Source organism: Mobula birostris, chromosome 7 (assembly GCF_030028105.1).
Source record: "Mobula birostris isolate sMobBir1 chromosome 7, sMobBir1.hap1, whole genome shotgun sequence".
Taxonomy (NCBI): domain Eukaryota; kingdom Metazoa; phylum Chordata; class Chondrichthyes; order Myliobatiformes; family Myliobatidae; genus Mobula; species Mobula birostris.
Window position 1 is genome coordinate 173,623,331 of NC_092376.1, and position 27,098 is coordinate 173,650,428.

At 44.6% G+C, this 27,098-nt stretch overlaps 1 protein-coding gene across 10 annotated transcripts in view; it reads left to right on the forward strand.

Annotated features, from left to right (window-relative positions):
* The window catches only part of flt4 (fms related receptor tyrosine kinase 4), a 264,141-nt gene that overhangs the window by 228,363 nt on the left and 8,680 nt on the right, over positions 1 to 27,098 (forward strand). For 9 of the 10 annotated variants that reach the window (XM_072264095.1, XM_072264100.1, XM_072264093.1 and 6 more), the window contains 6 exons: positions 1,862 to 1,973; positions 2,714 to 2,813; positions 6,439 to 6,544; positions 7,109 to 7,248; positions 13,280 to 13,400; positions 26,165 to 26,250. In XM_072264095.1, the coding sequence (XP_072120196.1) occupies positions 1,862 to 1,973; positions 2,714 to 2,813; positions 6,439 to 6,544; positions 7,109 to 7,248; positions 13,280 to 13,400; positions 26,165 to 26,250 (665 nt within the window). Of the gene's footprint in view, positions 1 to 1,861; positions 1,974 to 2,713; positions 2,814 to 6,438; positions 6,545 to 7,108; positions 7,249 to 13,279; positions 13,401 to 21,550; positions 24,799 to 26,164; positions 26,251 to 27,098 lie in introns of those variants that run through there. The other variant, XM_072264102.1, reaches the window with a different exon arrangement.

The window sequence follows — 27,098 nt, forward strand, 5'->3', positions numbered from 1 at the left end:
CTTACAATCTCCTGTCCTCATGTTTTTCAAATCTGTAGGATGGAAAAAAATATTTCACTATCTATGTTATCCATGCCTCTCATAATCCTTCCGATCCTCTGTTATAACTGTAAACCAATTTTCCGGGTTTCCCTCTGTTGATTTCACAGGTCAGTCCCTCCTTGGGCAACAAGTAAATCACACCACAGACTGATGTAACAAACCCCTCTCTAGTCTTTAAAAAAATGGCAGGGTTCAGTATAGTCAGTACACCTCAGATCCTCACTGGCGGTTGCAAACTCCTTACAGACAGCACTGGGAATTGAATCTGGGTCGCTGGCACTGTAATAGCATTACACTTGCCACTGTGATCATGCTACCCCACATTACTGAATGGGACAGCAGGCACAAAACAGCCGAATGGCCTTCTCCTGCTTCTTGTGTAGAATGTTTACGTTTTACCTGTGCTGTTTTGTATGGTCGGAGGGAGTAGAGTGGGGTTTACTCTATAACTTTAACTGAGGAGAGTTTACCTGTGATTCCTGCGTGGTGGGGGAGAGCAGGGTGGACTTTACTCTGTATAACTCTAACTGAGGAGTTCAAGATGTAAACATTCAACAGCATAGATAAGAAGAAACTATTAAACTATTTTTACATCTCAAAGTATACTGTATTGATAAAATAGTTCTAAAATGTATATAGAGCAGTGAAGTTCTCAATTCTGAGTAACAGTTATTCAAACATTTTTAAAAGGTTATCTTTATTTGTCACATGTGCTTCGAAACATACAGTAAAATGTATTACTTGTATCAACAACAACACAGTCTGTGGTTGTGCTGGGGGCAGCCCGCAAGTGTCACCAGGCTTCTGGCGTCAACATAACATGCCCACAACCCACTTAACCCTAACCCGTACGTGCTTGGAATGTGGAAGAAACTGGAGCACCTGAGGAAATCCACACTGTCATTGGGAGAATGTACAAACTCCTTTTGTCTATAAATTTATACCTCCCGTGTATCATTCACATACCTCCATTCCATTAGGATAAAAGGATATGGGGGGAAGGCAGGAGATTGGGGCTGAGAGGAAAATCGGATCAGGCATAATGAGATGGTGGAGCAGACTCGATGGGGCAAATGGTCCAGTTCTACTCCTCTATCTTATGGTCATATGGTCTAAGACCATAAGATGTAGTAGAATCATGCCTTTTGGCCCATCGAGTCTTCTCCATCATTTCATCATGCCTGATTTATTATCCCTATCAACCCCATTATCCTGACTTCTCCCTGTAACCTTTGATGCCCTGATGAATCAAGAATCTAGCAATCTCTGCTTTAAATGTACTCCAGGGTGTGGCGACAAGTCATCCATGGCAATTAATTCCACAGGTTCAGCATTCTCTGGCTAAAGAAATTCCTCCTCATCTCTGTCCTTTCTTCTGTGCTTGGTATTGAACCTTACATGGTGTTTAAGGGAATCTGGAGATTAAGTGAATTCCTTTCATTTTCAGCTATTTATCTTAATGCCGCTTTCATCTCCATCAGACTGTTTGCTTCCACTACTAGTCCTGGTAACCATTCCAGGCACCTACCACTCTCTGTGTAAAAAAACAAACAAACAAACAAACAAACATTTATGCTTCATATCATCTTTAAACTTACCTTCTCTAACCTTAAAAGCATGTCCTCTAGTTTGTGACATTTCTACCATGGGGAAAAGATTCTGATCCTATTTCTGCCTCTCATAATGGTATAAATCAATTTCAGTTTCAAATTCTCAAAGTCAAGTTCAGCTCAAATTCTTTTTGGCTTTTTGGTTAGTTTGGGATGTGCTCAAGAGTGAACGGCCGGTTGTAACTCCCACTTTCCCTCCTTTGCTCAAGGCTCGTCTCCCGCTAAAGTGGATGGCTCCGGAAAGCATCTTCGATAAAGTCTATACCACCCAGAGTGACGTATGGTCGTTTGGCGTCCTCCTGTGGGAGATCTTCTCTCTAGGTGAGGGGGCCGTCCTGCCGCTCTGCTCTCCTGTGTTCGCTTGGTGGAAGAACAAGCTGGACCAGGACTACAATCATGCCACTCAGGGACTTGGGCTGTATTATTTTTATCTTTGTTTTCTTTGTGACTGTATTTTTTTCTAAATCTTAACCATGTGTGCACTGTGCTGGTGGTAATGCGTGTTGCACCTTGGCCTCAGAGAAATGCTGTTTTCTTTGACTATATTCGTCCAACTTGCTTTTGGCCGTTACGCCGTAGATGCTTAGGGCAGCAATGAAGGTCCTCCATCTCCGGTGGTGTTCAGGGCTACCTTTATCGTGCCTGTAGCTTCCTCTCAGTTTTCACTACTGTCAGCCTTGCAAATTCTGGGTGGAGACTCAGGAATACCATCACATATAGATGTAAAAGGACTCTCCATGGCTGTTTCCGTAACAGTTTTGTTTTACTAGTCAGGATTGTTAGCCCGGAGCTGAACCCCCGAACCTGGAGGATCAGTGGACCACTCTTCATCAGAGCTCTACCCTTTGACCTGTTTAGCATGGGTAACCCTACCAAGAGCCAGCATTGAGGCACGCAAGCCTCTCCAGGTCATTGAGGCACGCGAGCCTCCAAACCACAAAACAGGATTGTGGTCCTCATGAAAGATATTCATGTATGGTTCAATGATAATTAAACTTGAGCTTGAATCTCCCCTCCTGTTCACCTTGTCAGTACCAGGCTGATCTCCCCTGTCATTCCAGGTGTCTCTCCCTATCCTGGAGTACAGATCAATGAGGAATTCTGCCAACGGCTGAGGGAAGGAACCAGGATGAGGGCTCCAGAATACGCAACAGAAGAAATGTAAGAGGATGTCTCTTCCCCACCCCTGTGATCCTGCGGCTAAAAGAGTTAAATTTCTATAGCGTTTTGTCCAGTTTCACCCATGAACACTCAGGGGTTTAGTGGTTTAATGTGACATGTACTGAGGTGATTAAATATTAGTTTTATTTGTCACATTGAAGCATACAGTGAAATGTGTTGTTGCATCTGAGGATGTGCTGGGGACGGTCCATAGGCATTGCCAAGTTCGCGGTGCCAACACAGTATGTCACAACTTACTAACCCTAACCTGCACACCTTAGGGTGTGGGAGGAAACCGGAGCACCTGGGAGAAACCCACACAGTCACGGAATGAAAGTACAAACCCCGTTCAGACAGCAATTGTTTAACACCTCATAGAATCAGGTTCATTTTACTAATATATATCACTGTTTTGCAGAAACATTATTGCAATAAGAATATATTATATATTATCATCATCATCATCAAATAGATAGAGTCATAGAAACTCCAGCACAGAAACAGGCCCTTTGGCCTATTGGTCTGTGCAAATCCATTACTCTGCCTAGTCCCATTGACCCATAGTCGACCATACCTATTCAAATTCCTCTTAAATATTGAAATCAACCTTGCATCCATCACTTGTGCTGGCAGCTCACTCTGCACTCCCACCACCCTCTGAGTGAAGACGTTCCCACTCAGGGAGGGAACGTCGACTCAGACCATGAGAGGCCTGCATTGGGCATTTTCATGCCTTACAAAGCGCAGATTGGAAGTCTGTGTGGGGCGCCACTCCTCACACAGACTAGAACAATGTGTGATGTAAGTGCCTTACTCAAGGGCACAAACACGCTGCCACAGCTGAGGCTTGAACTAGCAACCTTGAGGTAACTAGACGAACGCCTTAACCACTTGGCCACGTGCCCAATACTCATGTTTCCCTTAAATATTTCACCCATGACACTAGTTGTAGATTCACCCAACCTCAGTGGAAAAAGTCTGCTTGCATTTACCCTATCTATACCCCTCATAATTTTGTATACCTCTATCTAATCTCCCCTCTCATGCTCTAGGGAACAAAGTCAGAACTTACTCAGCCTTTTGCTGTAACTCTGGTCCTCAAGTCCTAGCAATATCCTCATAAATTTTCTCTGTACCCTTTCAATCTTATTGATATCTTTTCTGTAGGTAAAACTGCCAAACTTCAAAATAGGCCACACCAATGTCTTACACAGTTTCAAACATAACATCCCAACTCCTGTACGTTGATTTCTGAAGGCCAGTGTATGAAGGTTTTCTTTACGACCCAATCTACCTGTGATGCCACTTTCAAGGAATTATGGATCTGTATTCCCAGATCCCTCTGTTCAACCGCACTCCTCAAAACCCTACCACACACCATGTAAGACCTATCCTGGTGGTCCTCCCAAAATGTAACACCTCACACTTGTCTGCATTAAATTCCATCTGCCATTTTTTAACCCATTTCAGCAGTTGGTCTAGTTACCACTGCAAGCTTTGATGGTCTTCTTCGCTGTCCACTACACCCCCAATCTTAGTGTCATCTGCAAATATACTGATCCAGTTAACACACACAAAATATTTTGTGTCTGTTGCTTTGGATTTCCAGCATCTGCAGATTGTTTTGTGTTTGTGTCCCAATCAACACTTGTCAGATCGTTTCCGATACCGTCAAAATGGGCCTTTCTCCAATTTAGAATCTCAACCCACAGACCAGACCTATCCTTTTCCATAACTACCTTGAAACTAATGGGATTTTAATCATCAGATGCAAAGTGTTTCACTACACAAACTTCAGTCACCTGCCCATCTCATTCCCTGATGAACGAATGAAAAAAAGAAGAAAAGAGGGAGTGTGACAAGGGAACAAAAAAGTGAGGTCGTGTTCAGGGTTTATTGTCCATTCAGAAATCTGATGGCAGATGGGAAGTTGTTCTAAATCATTGAGTGTGGGTCTTCAGGCTCCTGTACCTTTCTCTAATGGTAGCAATGAAAAGAGGACATGTCCTGGGTGATGGAGGTCCTTAATGACAGATGTCACTTTTTTGAGTCATCACTTTTTGAAGGTGTCATCGATGCTGGGGAGGCTAGTGCCCATGATGGAGCTAGCTGAGTTTACAACTTACTGCAGCTTTTTCCGATCCTGTACAGATGCAACCGGTTAGAATGCTGTCCACCCTAGAGTCTTTGCTGACATACAAAAAGAACACGAGATTCTGTGGATGCTGAAAATCTCGAAAACGGTGGAGGAACTCAGCAGGTCATGCAGCAAAGCTGGAAGTGTGATGTGCTATTGATAGGAATAACTTTGAGTTCTGTGTAAAATCCATTAGTCCTGACTCTGCCAGATTATTAAAAGGGAATTTGAAGTGTGTATTGTTATTTATAGGAATAACATTGAGTACTGTGTAAAATCCACCAGAGTCATAAATAAATACTGCACAGAAACAGGCCATTCGGCCCATCTGGTCTGTGCCAAACCATTTAATCTGCCTACTCCCATCAATTTGCACCTGATCCGTAGCCCTGCCATCCGTGTGCTTATCCAAACTTCTCTTGACTGTTGAAATCAAGCTCACATTGACTACTTGCGCTGGCAGCTCGTTCCACACTCTCACCACCCTCTGAGTGAAGAAGCTCCCCCTCAGGTTCCCCTTAAACACTTCACCTTTCATACTTCACCAATAACCTCTAGTTCTATTCTGCACTGAGTGACGACTGATGGCCGGTGTGTGCAGTGTATTCACAGGGATTAAGCTGCCCACAGCATCCTCCTCTCTGACAACAGTTAACTAAGACCTCTAGTTCACCCAACCTCAGTGGAAAAAACCTTCTTGCATTTACCATGTCTATACCCTTCATAATATTGTATACCTCTATTAAATCTCCTCTCATTCCCTTACACTCTAGGGAATAAAGTTATAATTTATTCAATCTCCTCCTATAACTTAGGTCCTCAAGTCCTGAAAGCATCCTTGTAACTTTCTCCATACCCTGTCATTCTTATTGATATCTTTCTTGTAGGTAGGTGATTACAACTGCACATAATACTCCAAATTTGGTCTCACTAATGTTTTATACAATTTCAACAGAACATCACAACTCCTGTACTCAAAACCTTAGTCCATAAGATATAAGACATAGGAGCAGAATTAAGCCATTTGGCCCATCGAATCTGCTCGGCTATTCTATCATGGCTGATTTATTATCCCTTTCAACGTCATTCTCGTGCCTTCTCCCGGTAACCTTTGACACTCTTACTGATCAAGAACCTGTTAACCTCCTCGTTTAAATGTACCCAACGACTTGGCCTACACAGGCATCTGTGGCAATGAATTCCACAGATTCACCACCGTCTAGCTAAAGAAATTCCTCCTCATCTCTGTTTTAAATGGACATCCCTCTGTTCTGAAGCTGTGTCCTCTGGTCCTAGATTCCCCCCCCCCCCCCCCCACTTCAGGAAAGATCCTCTCCACATCCACTCTTTCTAGCCTTTCCCTATAACTATTACTGCATACATTAACTGTAAACCATCACCTGTTAGTTCACTCACCAGAAAGTTTGACTTTCTTGAAACCCTTTAATCAGCAGATGACCAACTGATGATAATCTTCTTGTTCCCTAGCTATCGCATCATGCTGAACAGCTGGCAAGGAGATCCAAAGGACAGACCAACCTTCTCTGACCTGGTGGAGATACTTGGGGACTTGCTGCAAGCTAACGTGCAACAGGTGAGACCCCGGGCCTGTACGGGCTCAGCCCAACACACACTACACCGTCAGCTTCTGAAGTAATTGCGAATCAGATATACAGAAAGGTGCCTGAAAAGGGCCAGTGACATCATGAAGGATCCCACCCACCCTGCTCATGGACTGTTTGCTCCACTCCCATTCAGGGAGGAGTCTACATAGCATCCAGACCAGGACCACCTGATCAAAACCTCAACCCACTAATCCCACTCCTCACTCTCACCACCACTACTTTATAATTTCCTGTCATCAATTCTGTACAAACACTCCAGTACCAAGTGTCACTTTATGGACATATAAGTTATCTAATGTATTTATCGTTATTGTGTTCATTATCTTATTGTGCTTTTGTGTGCTGAATTGGCTCCAGAATAACAAATATTTTGTTCTCCTTTACACTTGTGTACTGAAGAATGACAATAAATAATCTTGGATCTTGAATGATCTGATCTGTATGAACATCCTGCACCTTAAAAATGAAAGGGTTCTGGGGTGTCTGTGACTGTGAGTGGTGCCATGTATACTCAAGGGTGTCTGTTTCTCCAGGACGGTAAGGATTACATCCCCCTCAGTGTGCTGCAGGCCACCGAAGGAGATCTAGCCTTCTCCCATTTCCATTCATCCCTGGCTCGTGGGGCCGCCAAGGTGTCTGAATCCAGGATACGATGTGACAGTATAGGACCACGGTAAGCAATCGTGAGGTTTGCACCTTCTCCTGTTTCGGGCACCTGCCTCTCTACCGTCAGTCCACTCAGTTCCTCTCCCAGAGCAGTCTCAGCCATTCCCACATTTTTTTATATGCAGAACTTTTCCAAGTATTGTCACTTGTCATGGTGGAGAGCCTTGTGAGTTCCTGAGATCCTAAATGTGATGCCATCTGGAGCTTAGCTCCTGGTAGGGTCACCCGTAGTGATAAGGTCAAGGGGAGGTTCCATACAAAGAGCGATCAAACCAAGACCTCATCAGTGGAGCTGGTGGAAGATATTGGCACATCACAACAACAGTGAAGGTGGAGGAGGCCTGCAGCAGTGAAGGGTCCCTTGTCATCTTGCATTCCATGCCACTGACCCTGACCTTGACCCTGATCTGTTCATAAGGCCATAAGATATAGCAGCAGGACTGGACCATTTGGCCCATGGAGTCTGTGTCACCATTTCATCATGGCTGGTCCAATTTTCCTCTCAGCCCCAGTCTCCTGCCTTTTTGTATCCCTTCATGCCCTGACCAATCAAGAATCCACCAACCTCTGCCTTAAGTATACATAAAGATTTATTCCCCACAGCTGCCTGTGGCAAAGAATTCCACAGATTCACCATTCTCTCTTCAGGACTATGTGGTGGCTGCACATTCACCAGCCTCCACATGTTAAACAAAGTTACGCACGGGCATTCTTCATTGAGGGAATAACCCCTTGTGAGAACATCATACTCAGCTCGAGCGACCACACTACTTTATACAGAAATGTATTCAGATAATTACAGTATCATTGTGGCCAAAGGGTTTGCACTATGCTGTAATATCACAGTGATACACTATTAGACAGTATATAGGACTTAATAAGACACACTATTTACAGTTTCATATCACATATGGTTATAAAGGTCCGAGTCTTATTGAGTCTGTTTGCCATTCCATCATGGCTTATTTATTTTCCCTCTCAACCCTATTCTCTTGCCTCCTATCTGTAACATATGATGCCCTGACTAATCAAAACCCTATCAACTTTTAAATATACCCAATGACTTGGCTTCTACAGCCATCTGTGGCAATGAATTATCTTAGAAAAATAGAGGGCTATGGGTAAGCCTAGGTAGTTCTAAGGTAAGTACATGTTCGGCACAGCTTTGTGGGCCGAAGGGCCTGTATTATGCTGTAGGTTTTCTATGTTCTATGAATTCCACAGATTCACTACCTCCATCTAAAGAAATTCCTCCTCATCTCTGTTCTAAATGTTCATCCCTCTATTCTGAGCTTGTGCTCTCTAGTGCTAGACTCCCCCACTATAGGAAATATCCTGTCCACATCCACTCTCTCTAGGCCTTTCAATATTCGGTAGGTTTCATGAGATCCCCTCTCATTCTTCTAAACTCCAGTGAGTACAGGCCAGATCCATCAAGTGCTCCTGATATGCTAACCCTCGCACTTTAGAGTCATGTCATCTGTGGATATTCTCTGATGACTCAGCAACAGTTGGGTGTATAAAGGGAGGACAGGAGGATGAATACAGGGAGGACTTTGTCAATTGGTGCAAGCTGAATCATCTGCGGCTCAACATCAGAAAGACAATGGAGAATGGTGATGGACTTTAGGAAGACTAAGCCTGTATTGCTCCCTGTTACTATTGACGGTGAGGACGTGGATGTGGCATGGAACAGGAGGTGCACCTAGATAACAGACTTGAGTGGAGCACCAACACAGAGGCTGTGTACAAGAAGGGCCAGAGTCACCTCTACTTCCAGAGGAGACTGAGGTCCTTTAGAATATGCAGGCCTCTCCTTCACATGTTCTACCAGTCTGTTGTCACCAGTACGAATTGACAGTAAACTGGACTGATCTAAGAGCACTGAGGCTGTCTACAAGAAGGGTCAGAGTCATCTCTATTTCCTGAGGAGACTGAGGTCCTTTAACATCTGCCGGACGATGCTGAGGATGTTCTACGAGTCTGTGGTGGCCAGTGCTATCCCGTTTGCTGTTGTGTGCTGGGGCAGCAGGCTGGGGGTATCAGACACCAACAGAATCAACAAACTCATTTGTAAGGCCAATGATGTTGTGGGGATGGAACTGGACTCTCTGACGGTGGTGTCTGAAAAGAAGATGCTGTCTAAGTTGCATGCCATCTTGGACAATGTCTCCCATCCACTACATAATGTACTGGGTGGGCACAGGAGTACATTCAGCCAGAGACTCATTCCTCCGAGATGCAACACAGAACGTCATAGGAAGTCATTCCTGCCTGTGGCCATCAAACTTTACAACTCCTCCCTTGGAGGGTCAGACACCCTGAGCCGATAGGCTGGTCCTGGATTTATTTCATAATTTACTGGCATAATTTACATATTACTATTTAACTATTTATGGTTCTATTACTATATTATTTATGGTGCAACTGTAACGAAAACCAATTTCCCCCGGGATCAATAAAGTATGACTATACAACCTTGTGTGCTGGGGTAATGGCATCAGCACGGGTGAATACAGATGTCAACACGCTCAATAAACTGATTAGAAAGGATGGCTCTGTTAGGTGAGACTAGAACTAGGGGGCATAGATTCAAGATTCGGGGGAGTAGATTTAGGGTAGAGATGCGGAGGAACTGCTTTTCCCAGAGAGTAGTGAATCTGTGGAATTCTCTGTCCAATGAAGCAGTGGAGGCTACCTCAGTAATTAAGGGTTATGGGGAAAAGGCAGGTAGGTGGAGATGAGTCCATGGCCAGATCAGCCGTGATCTTATTGAATGACGGAGCAGGCTCGACGGGCCAGATGGCCGACTCCTGCTCCTATTTCTTATGTTCTTGTGTTGGTATGTTCTAATATTGCCAGACTCAGTCCATTCTATCTCTACTTCATATACAGAAGTTTATTCAAATGATAATTGTATCACAGAAATACGCTTTTATATGACGTTCAGGACTTAAAACACACTTGTATTTTCAAATTAAAAGTCAATTATCACTGTCTAAAACACACTTGATCCCTTGTGGGGCCCGTCGGTCCTTTAAATTTTCCACTGTAGCTATGGACACCGTGGGCTCCTTCTCCAGGGGCACCTGGGCAGGCATGTAACCCTGGAAGAGGGGCAGAACCCTCGACTGCCTGCTGCCTAGACCTGACGAGTGGCCAGTTTGGACTGGACCAGGAGCAGGCCAACCAGGAGTGATCCTGAGTGACTCTCTCCTCTCTGCACCAGGTAACTGTTGATCTGGAGCACGAGGCTGAAATGTAACCAGTACTTGAGGAGCTTTCCACCCCCTCAGGCAGGGAGCCAATCCAACCATCAAACACTCACATCATTAGCCAGTCACAGAGACCCACGGCAGCAATGTTCTATACCTCTGATGCCACTGTCCCCACCCTCCCAGCCCAGCACTTTCCACAATGTTTTACCCCAATGCCAGCACACAGTCGTCACCACCACCACCAAATTGTACAGCCCTCGCTTGCCATCACCCCTAATCCCTGGATTCTCACACAACCGTTGTCACCAGCTACCCCTCACCCACAGCACTGCAGGGGAAGGGGGGTACTATATCACTACATTATTACCAGGCACCTATCTACTACCTCACTTCGTGCTCCACATGTATCTGTTTGTGGTAATAACTAGGCCCTCAACCACCCCCCCCCCCCCCAACGCCTGGACTACACACACACACACTCTCTCCCTCTCACACTCACTCACAAATGTGCTCACATAAGCATTCACATACACACACACACACACACACGCAGTCATATGTACATTCATGCACACAGGGCTGCAGTCTGGAACTCAGGCTGTGCTGACATTGGTGTATTGGAAAATGTTGCATTGGTATTTGGGTCAGTGTTCTGTTGAGTGTTGGATCAGGGAATGAATTTTAGGTTCCTCTTACCAAAGTGCAAAACCTTGCACTTTCTCCCACCAAACTCCACCTGGCGTATTCTCACCCACTTATTCCACTTGGCACGTCCCTGGTGACCCTCACCAATTTTTATCAATGCCCCACAGAAAACATCCTGTCTGGATCACCGCTCAGTCTGGCAATAGCTCTGCCCGTGATCGCAAGAAACTGCAGAGAGTTGTGGACACAGCTCAGCACACCACACCACAGAAACCAGTCTCCCCTCCATGGACTCTGTCTACACTTCTCACTGTCTCAGTAAAGCAGCTAGCATGATCAAAGACCGCAGCCACCCCAGACATTCTCTCTTCCCCCCTCTCCCATCAGGTAAAAGATAAAAAGACTGAAACCACGTAGCACCAGGTGCAAGGACAGCTTCTTTTGTGTTGTCATAAGACTATTGAACAGTTCCTTAGTATGATAAAATGGACTCTTGACCTCACAATCTATCTTGATATGGCGCTGCACCATACTGTCTACCTGCTCTGCATTTTCTCTATAAATGTAACACCAGATTTGTTTTACCCTGTTTTACCTCAATGCCTGTTGCAATGAAATAATCTGCCTGGATGGTATGCAAAACAACTTTTTCAGATGTGACAAAAATAACACAGATTACCACTTTACCAATTGTCTACAGTATAATACTCTCATCGCAACATGCTCTCCCATCTATTTTCACATCTTGTGGATTTCTTTTTTCATCAGCTGTGCAGACCAACCACTGCTCTAAGCTGGAAATTTTTACCTGAAAACTGCACAGCATTTTATATTAACATTATATGAAAGAAAATTCCAGCTGCACGGCAACAAAGGCTATGTGCACGGGAGCATTTTAGTTACTGCGTGACCGCGCACCTGGGCAGCTTAAGGGGAGCAATGGTTCTGTTGAGGGTTGTGCTGAGTTGGTTACCATTAGATCATAGAACAGTACAGACCCTTCATCACCAAGATAAACTGGCTTTATAACGTACTGTAAGAACAAGCTAATCCTTCCCTCCAATATAACCTTCCATTTTTCTATCATCCGTGTGCCTAGGAGTTTCTTAAATGTCCCTATCACCACCCCTGGCAGAGTGTTGCACACACCAGCAGCTCTCAGTAAAAAAAAACCTACCTGTGACATTCTCCCCCACCACCACCATATACTCTCCTCCAGTCACCTTAAAATTATGGCCTCTCATATTAGCCATTTCCACCCTGGGAAGAAGTCCCTGGCTGTTCACTCTATCTACGCCTCCTCTTACCATCTTGTACTCCTCATTCAAGTCACCTCAATTGCATGTTGGGTATTTAAGTGTTGATAATTAACTTACTTGGGGGGGGGCAGGAGTGAATTGTGGTTTATGTTGAGTTGGCATTCTGTGCGATTGCTGGGTTGGCGGTTGTATAACAGAATGTTGAGAATTGGTCCTGGCAGTTGGTTGTATTACACATGAAGTGGATGTGGGTTGTGTTGGGTTGGTGTTGGGATGTGGGTTGTGTTGGGTTGGTGTTGGGATGTGGGTTGTGTTGAGTTGGTGTTGGGATGTGGTCTGTGTTGGGTTGGTGTTGGGATGTGGGTTGTGTTGGTTTGGTGATGGGATGTTGGCTGTGTTGGGTTGGTGATGGGATGTTGGCTGTGTTGGGTTGGTGTTGGGATGTGACCTGTGTTGGGTTGGTGTTGGGATGTGACCTGTGTTGGGTTGGTGTTGGGATCTGACCTGTGTTGGGTTGATGTTGGGATGTGGGCTGGTTTGGGTTGGTGTTGGGATGTGGTCTGTGTTGGGTTGGTATTGGAATGTGGGCTGTGTTGGGTTGGTGTTGGGATGTGGGCTGTGTTGGGTTGGCGTTGGGATGTGGGCTGTGTTGGGTTGGCGTTGGGATGTTGGCTGTGTTGGGTTGGCGTTGGGATGTGGTCTGTGCTGGATTGGCTTTGGAATGTGAGGCTGTGCTGGATTGGTGTTGGGATGTGGGCTGTGCTGGGTCAGTGTTGGGTTGTGGGCTGTATTGGGTTGGTGGTGGGATGTGGGCTGTGCTGGATTGGTGTTGGGATGTGGGCTGTGCTGGATTGGTATTGGGATATGGGCTTTGATCACCAATGTCTCTGTCTCAGTGGAACTTATTTCTTCTTAGATATTATAACTGTGTATCTTTGCCGAGTCTTATAAGTGAGGGGAATCAGATGAGGTTTGCAACAAGGGTGAAAACGTTTGAAGATATCCCAATGGAGGAGGCTGGGAACCCCATGCAAAATGTGAGTAATCTTCATCTTCCATGTCCAGATAAACATGAAACTCCTTTTTACTGGGTGTCTCTGGAGAGGTGGCTGGTTAGCCCCTCGCTAACAACCACTGAACTCAGCACTGAGGAAACCAGCTTTTTCAAACTCCATACATCTAGGGTCGTTATGAAATGGGTCCCACAAAACCAGGAAGTTGGGATGTTTCAACCATCTGAACCCCGATTGTGCGAAAATTGTAAATACTGCCACCATTCAATTAGCTGTTGGCAAGAAATAACAGATTGTACAATGTATACAATTATAAAGAAAGTATATTGATGAATATCAACTTAACCAAACCGTTATTAAAGAAAAAAGGAAAAAAAACAAAAGGGCCTATTATAATTAAAACGGTCAACTGTGCACAAGGTTAGAGCTCAGATCTTCCAAAAGCTGGATGTGTCTGTTTTACTCACGTCGCCAGCTCCTATTCACCAGTCACCTGTAGAATTTCCCATCTTGGATTCCATCGAACCACACATTCCAGTTGGATCAAATCCCACAGCTAGTTTTCTCGAGCTTCTCCTCTCTCCATCTCCCTCCGAAAAAGACCTCAACCCACCCCGATGTCCCTCACAAAACCTCTCTGCACAGCTTTCTCGAGAACCTTCAGCCAATTCCATCATCCTAATTGGCTAGCTCGACATTCCTCAGCTGAACATCACAACCTCTTATCTTTAATGGTAATTCAAACACTACCAGCAGAACACACTGCTTCTACAGAAAACCATTAAATGAACTACCCTACACATTAGCAGTAAAATCTTAACCAGGGCATTACTCTCTTCCCACCAAAAATAGTCATATCCTCATGACTTTGAAATTTACCAACCCATCATTAATAACACTTTCCAAAGGAATTTTGTGATGTCAGGACCTCCAATCCATTTGTAAATGGTAGTGACATATCTAACAGGGGAGTTAGATACAACACTCTGTTTCTCCGGTGCGTCACAGGCCAACTATTTCTGTGGGTTTCCTGACTTTTTGGGTCCTCTATATTCCATCTTCAGCTTCTTCAGCCCCGAGCACTCCTTGGGATCTCTCTGGTCTACTGGGGGAAACCTTCCCCTGTCGGTTACTCCTGCCCTCCGGCAACCCAGAACCCCTTGTCACTTGACTGAGCTCAGCTTCACTCCCAATTACTTTGGAGCCCAGCTTTCCCTCGTTGTCTAGCCGTGAGTCTGCCTGTCCACTGCTAGCCCCCTTCCTCTGAGTCAGCATGGGGAGGGAGGTTCAGGAATCTTTTTATCGATTATTGGGGAGCTTGCGTAAGGTAACGTATACCTCCTCGTCCTCTGAGTCTGTACAACATTCAGTGGTTAGGTCCTTTCTAGGTCTCTCCACTGATTGGCTCTCTGTTCTTCCACTTTGGTGCAGAGTCCTCCTAGCTGTGAGGTCCGTGTCAGGCTCTGGGTCAATACGTACCTCTTGCCCTAGAGGTAAAAGGTGGTTCCGATGAAGAATTTTAACAGGTCTATACACCCTGCTAGTGCATAAGCTTTTTGCAGATCCTTCCTCAAGTCAGACGCATACTTAAAATAGGTTTTCCGTGGCAAATATTCCCCACCAATCCCAAAACAGAGGTCTGCAGACAACCTCGCTTCACGCCGGAACATCAAGTAGTACGGCGAGTATCTAGCAGCTTCGTTCTGTCAACGCACACTAAATGCTGCAGGAACTCAGCAGGTCAGGCGGCATCTATGGAAAAGAGTACAGTCAACATTTTGGGCCAAGACCCTTCACCAGTTCCTCCAGCATTTTGTTTGTTGCTTGGATTTCCAGCATCTGCAGATTTTTTCTTGTTTGAGCTTTGTTCTGTGTACAGTTGTAGCAGTGGACCAAATGCCCAATATGCTGACTCTATTTCTTTTTCTTGCTGGTATCCAGGGTTCCGGATATGTCTAGCCATGTCCAGGTGACCCCCTCAGGCTGGGGATCACTCTGAGGGTGATAAGGCGTGATCCTCGACTTCTCGACTCCAAGCATGCCCAGTAACTTATGTATGGGCCTACTCTCAAAATCCTTCCCTGATTGTTTTATATATGTCTTGGAAGGCCATAATGAACAAAATACTTTTCCCATAACGCTTTGGTCGTGGTAGACGCCCTCTGATCGTTTGTAGGCAAAGCTTGAGCATATCTGGTCCAGTGATCAGCAATAACCAACACATTTGCCGTGATGCTGTAATCAGGCTCTGTGGAGAGGAAATCCACACACACCAGATCAAGTGGCCCCGCGCTGTACACATGGGATAACGGAGCGGCCCTCATAGTCAGTGTCTTCCTCCGAATACATTGAATACACAGTTTACAGTACTCTTCAATCTCAGACTTCATTCAGGGCCAGTAGAACCAATCTCTGACCAATCCATAGATCTTGTCAAACCCCAAATGACCTGAATCAGCATGAAATGACTTCAACAAAATCCTCCGATGCTTCTCAGGCAAAACCAACTGCGAATGCTGAGGCCTGTCTAGATGAGACATGACCCGGTACCGAACCTGGTTCCTCAACTCCAGTTTGTTCCATTCTCTCATCAGTAGAAATATTGCAGGGTGTTTCATCTTTTCAGCTTGGGTCCTATCCCTTTCGCAACAGCTGACCAGACAGTACCTATACGAGGGTCATCTCGCTGAGCTGTCGTCACTTCCCCACGACTCATATTCAGGGCGGTCAGGTTGCAGTCAGCTTGTGGAATGGTCCAACCAGATGCTCCCAAATGACCCACAGCTCTAACCTGCCATTGCTTTGCCTCTGATTTCCCGTGGCAGAAAACTGGCACATTGCTTTAACTCCAGAGTCAGGAACGCTCTCCCACTCTCCGTCCATATTTGGCCCTTCATGTGTGTGTCGGGACAATGCGTCCAGATCAATTTTCTGGCTCCTCGGCCAGTACTTCAGGCTGAAATCATAGGCAGACAACACCGCCAACCAACGATGGCCTGTGGCATCCCATTTCACTGTTGTCAGGAAAAAAGTCAATGGATTAGACCATAAAACCATAAGACGTGGGAGCAGAATTAGGCCATTCAGCATATCGAGTCTGCTCTGCCATTATATCATGGCTAATCCCAGATCCCACTCAACCCCATACACCTGCCTTCTCACCATATCCTTTGATGTCCTGACTGATCAGGAAACGATCAGCCTCACCTTAACTATACCCACGGACTTGGCTTCCACCGCAGTCTGTGGCAGAGCATTCCACAGATTCACTACTCTCTGGCTAAAAAAAAAAATCCTCCTTACCTCTGTTCCAAAGGGTCACTACTCAATTTAGAGGCTGTGCCCTCTAGTTCTGGATACCCTCACCATAGGAAACATCCTCTCCACATCCACCTTATCTAGTCATTTCAACATTTGGTAGATTTCAATGAGATCCCCCCCGCATTCTTCTAAATTCCAGTGAGTCTTGGCTCAAAGCTGTCAAATGCTCCTCACATGTTAACCCATTCATTTGTGGAATCATCCTTGTGAACCTCCTCTGGACTCTCTCCAATGACAATGTATCCTTTCTGAGCTATGGGGCCCAAAACTGTTGACAATATTCCAAGTGCGGCTCAGCATTATCTCCTTGTATTTACATTCTATCCCCCTTGAAATAAGTACCAACATTGCATTTGTCTTCTTTATCACAGACTCAGTCTGTAAGTTAACTTCCTGAAAGTCTTGCATGTAGACTCCTAAGTACCTCTGCATGTCTGATTGCTGTCAGTCCTCACCTCAAACTTGGCACCATATAGAGTGTCACTTAAGTTATCAACCATGTTAATGCCAGAAAATCCAATTTGTGCGTGGGGTAGTTTCATTCAGAGGGCAACAAAGTGACAGGTTTCAACCCTGTGCCCTGATCCTGATATAGCATGCTCCTCGAGACCTCTCTGCTGGCACTTGTATGCAGTATATATGACAACTGGGGGTTTGCAAACGCTAACAGAAGGCCTCTTCACATTTTGCATCCCATCTTTCTCCGAAGGACTAAGATAAACTTCACCATCTTCCCATTTTGTCCTTCTCCCTTTCTTCCCCAAGGGTGGATAACCACACAGAAGCTGATTCAAAGGGTGGCTTACTTTGGAGTAGTCTATCATGAACCTCAGGTAGAACCCACAGAATCCAAGGAAAGAACATAGAGCATTCACATTCTTGTGCCTTGGCCATATGGTCACTGCCTCTATCTTGGACGGACCCATAGTTACTCCATTCCATTAAACTATATTTAACCGATGTAGTTGACAGACATCATCCAGAACTGGCAATTGTCCAGTGACAGTTTTATCCCTTCAGCTTTCAGGCGGACTAACACCTTCAGTAGCCTCGTCTTGTGCTCTTCCAGGGTGAACCCGAACACTGAGCTCGTCCAAGAACACCTGTACGTCAAGCAAGTTCATGTCCCCAACAGTCTTCTCCATAACACGTTGGAAAGTAGCTGCTGCTCCTGATGTGCCCTGAGGCATTCTTTCAAACTGAAAGAATCCAAGTGGACATATGAATGCTGTCTTCTCTTTGTCAGCTTTGCTCATGGGTATCTGATAATACCCACTCCTTAGGTCCGTCACATTGAACCATCTCACTCCACTCAGACAGGCCAGTGCATCCTTGATCCTCAGAGCATTATACTGGTCAGGGACCGTATGTTGGTTTAGTGTCTGATGATCAACACCCATTCATACCTTCCCATTCTTCTTCCTCACCAGCACTATGGGTGATGAATAGGGACTCCTGGACTCAGTGGTAATCCCAGCTTCCTTCAGCTTCAACAGATGCTGCCAGGTGTCCTCCATCTCTGCAGGTGTCAGTCACTAAGACCTTTCTCTGAATGGGGTGTCTTCTGTCACTCGGATGGTGTGGCAAGTACTCTTGGAACAACTAACATCAAACTCGTCAGTAGAAAAGACATTTTTGAACTTGAATGTCTTCTCCGTCAGTCTCCTTTTCCAACATTCAGGTACAGGGGAGTCACCAAAGTTGAATGACTTGCCTGTCAACTTTCCTGATCCAGGAGATTGTCACTCTCCTGGTTTTCTCACATTATGGTCACTGGAAAAGATGTGCTATCAGCATCCCCCCCTTGAGAGTGACCCCTCTCTCCAAGGTGTCCCTGACAATCACTGTCACCCTGTTTACCTGCACAGCCAACCGTTTCTGTGGCTCAGCCCTCACCAGGTAAGTATGACTCTTCTTCGTGGTCTTCCAGAGTGTCTACCAGGAGGGCTTCGGCATCAGGCATTCTGGGAAATTTGGGCTTTCCCATCACTTTAGTCACTTCCCCAGGCCATAACATGATGGGTTTGGATGGGGTGTACAACACAGTTCCTCGTAGGTACTCATCATCCAGCCTAGGATGGGCTTGCACTTTCTCAAACCGGGTGAATGGACAAGGTTTTCAGAGGGCTCTTTCCAATTCTCTCCTTGTAGGCTCCAACTAGCCTTTTCACAATAGGAGTATTTGTTCCCACAAGAATGGAAGCTTCACTCTTCTCAGTTGGGTCCGGACAGACCAACACCAACACATCAAGGGCCTCACACCTGCTTCCTAAAACTCCAGCTTCAACAACAAGTAACCATCAAAAGACCCCAGAGCTCTAGGACACTGAGTGGTATCAATGGTAAAGGCATCAAATACCGGTTGTAGAAGGATCTGTTCAGCAGAGTATGCTGAGAACCTGTGTCAACTATGGTTCTAGCATAAATATCCTCAATCCATAGGGATACATTGGAGCCTGGACCCACGAGGCCTTCAGGAATAGGGTTTTGCACTGTGGAGTGTTCCTTGATACATTGATTGGAACATGTTCCCTCTGAGATGCCAAGACAAACCCTTAGTGGGTCTCTGAGGTTTCCCAACTTCCTCTTCTGTTTAAGTACCCATTAGTTCATTTTCCAAAGGTTTCCCCATCCCACTTGAAACATCTCCCCTCTCTACAGTTCTAACAGACAATACTGGTCACTCCCCTGATCAAAGGACCCTGCTCAGTAGCAGCCCTCTGCTTAGTATGTCCCACCAGTGGGTTCAGCTTCCTATTGATTTTGTCATGCTTGGTAGCAAAACCAGCCAATATCAATCAAGTTACCTCAGCTCTCAAATCCTTCACTACATCTTGCAATACACCCACTTGTGTGACATCAGGGGTCACTTCAGCAACAGGAGCTACGACCGAGGGCTGTGACTTGCTGGTGGAGGCCTCCCGCTCCTCCATCGCGTTTTCCTCCTCTCTTACTTCTCTGATCAGCTCAACAACTGGCTGCATCACTGCCTGGTATGGGAACTGTACCTCCCTTAATCACAGGACTCTGCAGAGAGTGGTGCGGAAGCTCAGTGCATCTGCAGTTGTGAACTTCCCATGATTCAGGACATTTACAAAGATGGTTGTGAAAAAGGTCACGAAGGATCATTGGGTACCCAAATTGCCCCAATCGCAATCTATTCCAGCTGCTACCATCCGGGAAGCGGTACCGCAGCGTAAAAGCCAGGACCAACAGGCTCTGGGACAGCTTCTTCTACCAGGCCATCAGACTGATGAACTCATGCTGAAATGAGTGTATTTCTATGTTACAATAACTGTTCTATTTATTATAAATTACTATGATTGCACATTTAGACGGAGATGTAACGTAAAGCTTTTTACTCCTCATGTATGTGAAGGATGTATGAAATAAAGTCAATTCAATTCAAGGGACAGAGGGGATGCATCCTATGAGACATTTGGAGGCTTAAAACAATCATGTCACATGACTGTCATCCCTTCATCACTTGGTCGATCCTTAATTGATTCACATCAGCTAGTTGAATGGCCCCTTCACGGCACAAGCAAAGCAGCTGTCTCTCGAGCTGAAAAATGCAGGCAGAAAGTTTCTCCCCATTCTCCTGGAACGTATGCCTGAACCTCATCATAAGCTCCACTGGGCTTCCCGCCATGCCGGAAACACTTTCTAACGCTTACACAGAGCCCATGGAAGTGGCAAATGGAGTTTCTGCCATTAAGGACCTCACCACCTCAGCAGCCAGACCTTTTAGACTCTCTACCAGTCGCTGTCTTTTCATATTATCTAAGAACTGCCACTCATCCCCAACTAAGATGTCTGCTCTGCCCAAGTCTCATATTCCTCCTCCCCCTTGGGGGTGGGCTTCACTCCCGAAAACATTCTCAGCCTGCAATAACTTTGACTCTCTGCCAATGCACTTTGCCATTTATCCACCAGGGACATGAGGGCCAATCCAACTCAGAATTTTCACTACTCACTGAAGGACTCATTAGAGTTTTTACATCGGACAACTCCTTCCTCTCAATCCACAGAAACGAGAGCAACTTATCTTTAAAGTCTCCGCCCTCAGTGACGGGAAACTTGAATTCCAGTTCTGCACCCTCGCCTACACTGCCTTCTTCTGTAAAAGTATGGATGGCCAATGGCCCCACCTCTCCAGATGCCCCAGTCGTCCCAGACTGATCCAATCCTGTCACGTCACTGCTGGTCTAAACTAAAACGACATCTTTACTCGCCGTTTGGTCAAACAGCCTTTCCATGATTGTTATTTTTCCTAATACTGGAACCGAATTTAAAACTATAATCAGCAGTTCATCTGAGCTGCAGATATCCACCCTGGTCAGAATACAAGCCTCAGTTACGAATAATCTCTTTGAATCGCACCAATGATTAATCCCTGCAGCATTCATAATCATGTATCTTAATCACTTTCGCAGACAATAGTCTAACACAGGCTTAAACACACAAAGCACTTAATCAATGCTTACAGCAATTACACAGTATTCAGCAAATCAGATCTTGGACGATAGTCCCCACAACTGAGCCCCTTTTTACTGGGCGTCTCTAGAGATGCAGCTCATTAGCCTCTCACTAACAGCCACTGGACCCAGCGGTGAGAAATCACCTTTCTCAAACTCCGTACGCCTAGGATCGGAATGACTTGGGTCCCACCAAAACCAGGAAATTGGGATGTCTCAACCACCCAAACCCTGATCTGTGTGAATTCTGTGTAAATACGGCCCACATGCAATTATCCATCACCAAGAATTAACAGATCGTTTACTGCATACAATTATTTAAAAAAGTATATTTATGAATGCCAACTTAACCAAACTGTTATTTTTTTTAAAAAGGGCCCGTTATAACTAAAACAGTCAAATGTACACACGGTTGGAGCTCAGATCTTCCAAAAGCTGGATGGGTCAGTTTTAGTCACGTCGCCAACTCCTATTCACCGATCACCGGTAGAATTTCCCATCTTGGCCACCATCGAATCGCACGTTCCAGTTGGATCAAATCCTACGCTGGTTCTCTCGAGCTGCTTCTTTCTCCATCTCTGGCTGAAAAGATCTCAACCCACCGCAGTGTCCATCACGAAACCTCTCCAGCCAGCTTTCTTGAGAATCTTCAGCCAATTTCATCATCCTAATTGACTGACACAACGTTCCTCAGCAGAACATCACAACTCCTTATCTTTAATGGTAACCCAAACACAACCAGCAGAACACACTGCTTCTACAGACAGCCGTTAAATGAACTACCCTACACATTAGCAGTAAAATCTTAATCAGGGCATTACAAACAAAATGGAGACATACGAGACCATGGAATCTGGAGCAACACACGATCTGTTTGAGGGATGCAGTGAACACAGCAAATATATTCTCTTTGATAATCTGTAGGCATAGTCACCAGCTCTGCTTAGTGGCCCTCTGTTTTCCCCTCAGGTGCTCTGGTTTCCAAAGACATACAGCCATATTATTTTTTACTTGGAGAAACAGCACAGTTGCAGTTAACCTAATAACCTATGTGTCTTTGGAACGTGGGAGGAAACCGGAGCAAAACCAGTGCAAAAGAGTTAGTGAGGTCGTGTTTATGGCTTCATGGGCCATTCAGAAATCTGATGGCAGAGGAGAGGAAGCTGTTCCTGAAACATTGAGTACGTGTCTTCAGGCTGTACGTCTTCCCTGATGGTAGTAATGAGAAGAGGGCATGCCCTAGATGGCCAAAATCCTTCATGATCAATGCTGCCTTCTGGATGCACCTCCTCTTGGTGGGTAGTGCCTATGATGGAGTTCACTGAGTCTCCAACTCTCTGCAGCCTCTCTTGATCCTGTACATTGGAGCCCCAATACTAATACAGTACATCAGTTCTCTACAGTAAAAATTTGCTTGAGTTTCAAAATCGTAAAAGGTATCACGGTGGCAGGGATTGAACAGAAAGTGGCGTTATTCACAGATGATGTTTTGGTCTATCTGAGTGAACCAGAAAAATCATTTATAGGATTGTTTACACTGTTGGATGACTTTGGGAAAATATCAGGTTATAAAATAAATGTAAAGAAAATGCAGGTTATGTCCCTAAATTATACACCATCCAAAAAATTGCAGGATACATATGATCTTAAGTGGGAAGCTAAATCATTAAAATATTTAGGAATAACCCTGCCGAAGGATCTTTCAACACTGTCACAGGTAAATTATGGGCCATTAATCTCAGAAATAAAAGCAGATATGCATAGATGGAATCTTATCCCCTTTTTAAGTTTAAATTCAAGGATAAATACTATAAAAATGAATATTCTTCCTCGGTTATTGTATCTTTTCCGTACTTTACCGGTGGAGGTGGATGATAATCAATTCAGGGAATGGGACAAATGGATTTCCCGCTTCATTTGGCAAGGGAAGAAACCTAGAATTCGATATAACACCTTACAGTTAGGGAAGGAAGGAGGAGGTATGATTCTTCCTTGCCTGAGAAATTATTTTTATGCCTCACAGATAACCCCTCTGGTATATTGGTGTAATAGGGAATATAAGGCTAGATGGAAGGAAATAGAATTTGGATTAGTTGACAGTTTTCCTCTACAGGCCTTAATAGCTGACAAAGGATTGATGGCCCAGTTGGAAAAATTTAAAAACAGTTGGATAAATCTTACATTAAAAGTATGGCAGAAGGTGGTTAATTCATGTGGAATTAATAACATGTTAAAACTCTTTAGGTGGTGTGCATATGATACCGAATTCCTTCCCAACAGAGGAGATAAAAGATTTGAGCTATGGATAAAGAAAGGTCTTACAACCTACCTCTCATTTATAGATAAAAGAGTATTACGAAGTTTCCAAATCCTGCAGGACAAACATGGCCTAGAACATAATGACTTTTTTAGGTACCTTCAAGTACGAAACTATGTTAACCAGAGTGGTAGATATACAGACCTATCAACAGTAGAATTAGAATTTTTCAAGATTCTGAATTCGGCTTGCAGTTCAATACCTAGTAAATCAGTTTCTCGATTATATAGTGCACTCTCCCATGCTAAAAATGTAAATACACTGTATATTAAAGAGAAGTGGGAGAAAGAAGTGGGGTTGGTACTTTCAGAGGAGGCTTGGGGGAAAATCTACAGCTTTCAATGGTCCTCGACTAATTCTTTGACTTGGAGAGAACATTGTTGGAAAAACATTATAAGATATTTCAAGACCCCATATCAGGAAAAATATAAAGTTACAAACGTGACGTGTTGGAGAAGGTGCGGCTCCAAGGAGGCAAATCATTTTCATATTTTCTGGGATTGCCCTAAATTAAGTATATCTTGGGAAGGTATTCATAGAACATTAGTTAAGGTACTTAGGTCCCAGATACCTCTGAACTTTGAGACGCTCTATTTGGGGCATGTATTGTTTCTTGAACAGAAGGAAGATATAAAGTTGCTGCAGGCCCTCTTAGCGGCAAGTAAGAAATCAATCACTAGAAAGTGGCTAAATCCAATACCACCTACATTGGAAGATTGGCACGAAATTATCTTGGAAATATTTAAAATGGAAAAGTTGACTTACTCCCTGAGAATTCAAAAAGAAAAATTTTATCAAATTTGGAATAAATGGATTGAATATATAACCCCAATGCGAGCAGACTTTAGATGACTATCCTAATGATTTATACTGCTCTTCTCATCAACACAGTAATATTGCTAACGTAAGCACCCCTAGTCTAAATGTCTTTTTTTTTTTGTTTTCTTTTGGAAAATAGAGAATTAACGCAAATAAAGGGAAAGATTTGGGAAAGGGATAAAAAAAAATGAAAAATTTAAGTAAATAAGTACATAGGGATTGGATAATTATGTCTGGGGGCAGGAGCAAGCATGAACAAATTAGGATATAAACACCTACAATGGTTGTTACATAGACTTATATACAACATTTTGGACCAGTGGAAATGGTCCAGAAGTGTTATATGGAAATTATTATTACCATTTTTCTTAACAACTAATACCATTACTTAGCTTAATAGATTAGAATTACCACAGTACATAATTATCTATTTAAGTGTCTAATTTCCTTTTATATCATCTCAATGTGTACTTAAGAATGTATAAATAATTATAGTTTTATACATATAAAAAAAATGGAAAAGGTTATATGTGTGAAAAAAGTACATGATATTTGTGAATTCCTTATCCAAATAAAAATAAAATTAAAAAAAAAATTTGCTTGAGTCTTTAGTAGCATACCTAATCTCCTCAAACTCCTTATGAAATAGAGCTTCTGGCATGTCTTCTTCATGATTGCATCAATATGTTGAGCCCAGGATAGATTTTTCAAGATGTTGATGCTCAGAAACTTGAAGTTGCTCACCCTTCCTACTGCTGAGTCCCTGATGAGGACTGGTGTGTGTTGTCCCACACAAACACCATTTCCCTCAAAGAGGGAACCTCAAAGACTATTCCCATTGAACCCTTTTGCATTTCTACGCCTTACGAAGAGAGACAGCTTCCATTGGTGGACAGGTCAAGAAGAAGGATACTTGGAACAAATGTGATTGCGTGAAAGAGCCAATACTACGCTGAAGTAATCAGTTTGTTACCGAGTGAGAGTTCAGGGTGTCCTGGGGCAATTGTGGTCATTGATTCAGTTGTGGGATTTGAAACAGAGCTGAGTAAGTACAACGTGCCATGAAGCCTCTACTTCCTCAGGGGGTTAAAGAAATTTGGCAAGACCCCTTTGACCCTCACTGTTTTTTATCAGTGCACCGTAGGAAGCATCCTATCTGGATGCATCACAGCTTGGAATGGCAACCACTCTGCCCTTGATGACAAGCAACTGCAGAGAGTTGAGGACTCAGCTTGGCACATCACAGAAACCAGTCTCCCCTCCATGGACTCTGTCTACACTTCTCACCGCCTCAGTAAAGCAGCCAGCATAATCAAAGACCCCGCCTACCCCAGATATTCTCTCTTCTCCCCTCTCCCGGTGGACAGAAGGTACAAAAGCCTAAAAGCATGTACCACCAGGCTCAATGACAAATTCTACCCTACTGTTAAGATGATTGAATGTATCCTGAGTATGTTAAGGCTCTTCACCTCAAATTCTACCCGATTATGATCTTATACATTTTTGTCTGCCTGCACGGCACTTTCTCTGTAACTGTAACACATTATTCTGCATTCTGTTATTGCTTTGCCTTGTTCTACCTCAATAAACTGATGATCTGATCTGTATGTACATTATGCAAGACAGGGTTTTCACTGTACCTCAGTACATGTGACAATAATAAACCAATTCCAATTCCAATGGGCAGGAGTGGGACATGGTGAATCATTCCAGAGAAATTGTTGGGCTAAATTCCTGTTTTCATCCATTAACATTGTTGATTCTATGATTTGGAAAGTGTCTGCCATCCCCAGGGCTATTTTTGCAATCTAACTTCCCTATCGATTTCTAATCTGTGCTGGCCTTCCTTTCAGGACAACCAGACGGACAGTGGGATGGTGCTGGCACCTGAGGAGCTGGAGAAGTTGCAGGGCTCACACAAACATCAGGTAGCCTTCAGGTGAGATGGGCCTAATCTCTCAGAGACAGCAGCTGCTACTGCAGTGGTTAGTTCCTTCACAAAATGTCAGTCCTCGTCATTCAGCTGCTGATGAAATTAAAAAATACACACTGAAGACAAAGAGAACAGAATTACAGAATTCAGGGGGTCAGGGCAGATTATATGTCATAAAGATTCCTCTAACGTGTCCTATCACACACTCCCAGGGTTAGACACAGAGTGAAACTCCCTTCACACTGACCCGTCACACACTCCCACGGTCAGACACAGTGAAGCTCCCTCTCACAATGTTCCATCACACTCTCCCGGGGTCAGACACAGAGTGAAGCTCCCTCCACACTGACCCGTTGCATACTCCCGGGGTCAGACACAGAGCGAAGCACCCTCCACACTGACCCATCACACTCTCCCAGGGTCAGACACAGAGTGAAACTCCCTCCACACTGTCCCATCACACACTCCCAGGGTCAGACACACTGAAGCTCCCTCTCACATTGTCCCATCACATACTCCCGGGGTCAGACACAGAGCGAAGCACCCTCCACACTGACCCATCACACTCTCCCAGGGTCAGACACAGAGTGAAACTCCCTCCACACTGTCCCATCACACACTCCCGGGGTCAGACACACTGAAGCTCCCTCTCACATTGTCCCATCACATATTCCCGGGGTCAGACACAGAGAAGCCCCCTCTTTACTGTCCCATTATACTCTCCTGGGGTAAGACACAGTGAAGCTTGCTTCGCACCGTCCCAGCACGCACTCCCAGAGCCAGGCACAGAGTGAAGGTCTCTCAGCATCATCTATTCATGTACCACCAGGGTCAGACACATAGTGAAGCTCCTT